At 38.6% G+C, this 2,147-nt stretch overlaps 1 protein-coding gene across 1 annotated transcript in view; it reads left to right on the forward strand.

Moving 5' to 3' along the window:
- Positions 1–2,147, forward strand: part of LOC104779596 (cullin-associated NEDD8-dissociated protein 1) — a 12,292-nt gene that overhangs the window by 5,681 nt on the left and 4,464 nt on the right. The window contains exons 11-19 of the mRNA XM_010503966.1: positions 49–131; positions 225–309; positions 383–484; positions 575–673; positions 822–932; positions 1,054–1,137; positions 1,331–1,471; positions 1,551–1,643; positions 1,785–1,906. Coding sequence (XP_010502268.1) covers positions 49–131; positions 225–309; positions 383–484; positions 575–673; positions 822–932; positions 1,054–1,137; positions 1,331–1,471; positions 1,551–1,643; positions 1,785–1,906 — 920 coding nt within the window. The remainder of the gene's footprint in view (positions 1–48; positions 132–224; positions 310–382; positions 485–574; positions 674–821; positions 933–1,053; positions 1,138–1,330; positions 1,472–1,550; positions 1,644–1,784; positions 1,907–2,147) is intronic.

Consider the following 2,147-nt stretch of genomic DNA (forward strand, 5'->3'; position numbering starts at 1 on the left):
ATTGCTACATGGTCGCTGATCTGATATCCTGAGGTACTATTGTTACAGATGGATGTATTCAACACATTCAATGATCTGTTACGGCAGACAGGAAATGTTACGAAAGGTCAAACTGACACCGATGAATCAAGGCAAATGTTCTGAAATCCTTTCACTCGAACAGTATGGACGTTCTGTCACTACCGAAACCCTGCAAACTAAATATGTACCTTTTGTTGATGCAGTCCAAAATGGCTATTGAAGCAAGAAGTCTCAAAGATTGTGAAATCCATTAATAGGCAACTGCGGGAAAAGTCTGTTAAGACAAAGGTATGAAAGTGTTAAACATTCGTTTTGGCATGGTTCCTCTTTTATAGATTCATAAATTCTTACCTATCTGTAGGTTGGTGCATTCTCCGTTTTGAGAGAACTTGTGGTTGTTCTGCCTGACTGTCTTGCTGATCATATTGGTTCACTTGTTCCTGGAATTGAGAGGGCGCTAAATGTTAGTGGCTACCTAATGTACACTTTTTATGGACTGTCAGTGTTACTCTTTTTCAAGTGCTCATTTTTCCTCTAATTTTTCCCTCTCCAGGATAAATCTTCAACTTCCAACTTGAAAATTGAAGCTCTTGTCTTCACAAAATTAGTCTTGGGATCACATGCGCCTCCTGTTTTTCATCCTTATATCAAGGTTGGGGAACAAAGTGTTCAGTCTATTGAAATTTGACCAAATTTTCAACGACTAGTGATGAGTCCATAGACTTCAAAACCCATTGTTCAAAAGTAAATGAAACTGATGACGGTTTCTTTGACTGACTCTTACTTTTATGTCATTGTAGGCACTTTCAAGTCCTGTTTTAGCTGCTGTTGGTGAACGCTATTACAAGGTGACTGCTGAGGCATTAAGGGTTTGTGGGGAACTTGTCAGAGTAGTTCGCCCAAGTACTACGGTGAGTATATACATTGAGATGTCATGTACACACTTACTGATTCAGTCTTTCTCTTGACTTCCGAAGTTTGAACCATATCACTGATTTTGCCCCCACTAATATTTTTTCTTCTCTGGTTTAGGCATTGGACTTTGACTTTAAACCATTTGTTCATCCAATCTACAATGCGATAATGTCGCGCTTGACAAATCAAGATCAAGATCAGGTCTGTGGCATGAATCTCCCTTTATAGTCTTGTTTATAAAAACCCATGCTTTTTGGGGCAATGGACCTAATATTCATATTTGAACTCTTTCAGTTCAACATTATGATTAATTACAGAATTGGAACTCTTTCAGTTCAACATTATTCGTAATTTTCTATCATATCCATTTCTTAATCTCTCTTCACTTCAACAGGAGGTCAAGGAGTGTGCTATCACCTGCATGGGACTTGTGATTTCAACATTTGGCGATCAACTGAGAGCAGAATTACAGTTTTGCCTTCCTGTGCTTGTTGATCGAATGGGAAATGAAATCACTCGCCTCACTGCAGTAAAGGTTGTTCTTGTGCTTCTGTTGAAGCTTTTTTCATTAATTTGTTTTTAGCTCATGTATGTGATTGTGTTGGTGCATGCAGGCATTTGCTGCCATAGCCACTTCTCCGCTGCACATTGATCTATCATGTGTCTTGGACAATTTAATTACTGAACTGACGGGATTCTTACGTAAGGTATAATGACTTCTTACCAACATATCTTAATAGGCATCAAATATGCAGTTTTCTTCTGTTTACTTTCTCATAGTTAGTGAAAAATTCCCTGAAGACAATATCTGGTATTTAGGCAATTTGTATTAATGTTTTGTGAAACAGGCTAATCGGGTTCTAAGGCAAGCAACACTGGTTACTATGAATACATTGGTAACAGCCTATGGTGATAAAATTGGTTCAGATGCTTATGAAGTTATTCTTGTGGAGCTTTCATCTCTGATAAGGTTTGTTTGCTTCTCTGATGAAATTCCCGTGATGTTACTTTCTAGGTTGGTGTTTTCATTAAAAAGGTTGACTTTCGTCTGTCTTTTTCAGTGTTTCGGACCTGCACATGACAGCACTTGCACTCGAACTCTGCTGCACTCTGATGACTGGAAAGAGTTGTAGTGAAAATATCAGTTTGGCTGTTCGCAACAAAGTTCTTCCGCAGGCACTAACTTTAGTTAAAAGCCCATTGCTCCAGGG

The sequence above is a fragment of the Camelina sativa genome, chromosome 4, assembly GCF_000633955.1.
Source record: "Camelina sativa cultivar DH55 chromosome 4, Cs, whole genome shotgun sequence".
In the NCBI taxonomy this organism is placed as follows: Eukaryota; Viridiplantae; Streptophyta; class Magnoliopsida; order Brassicales; family Brassicaceae; genus Camelina; species Camelina sativa.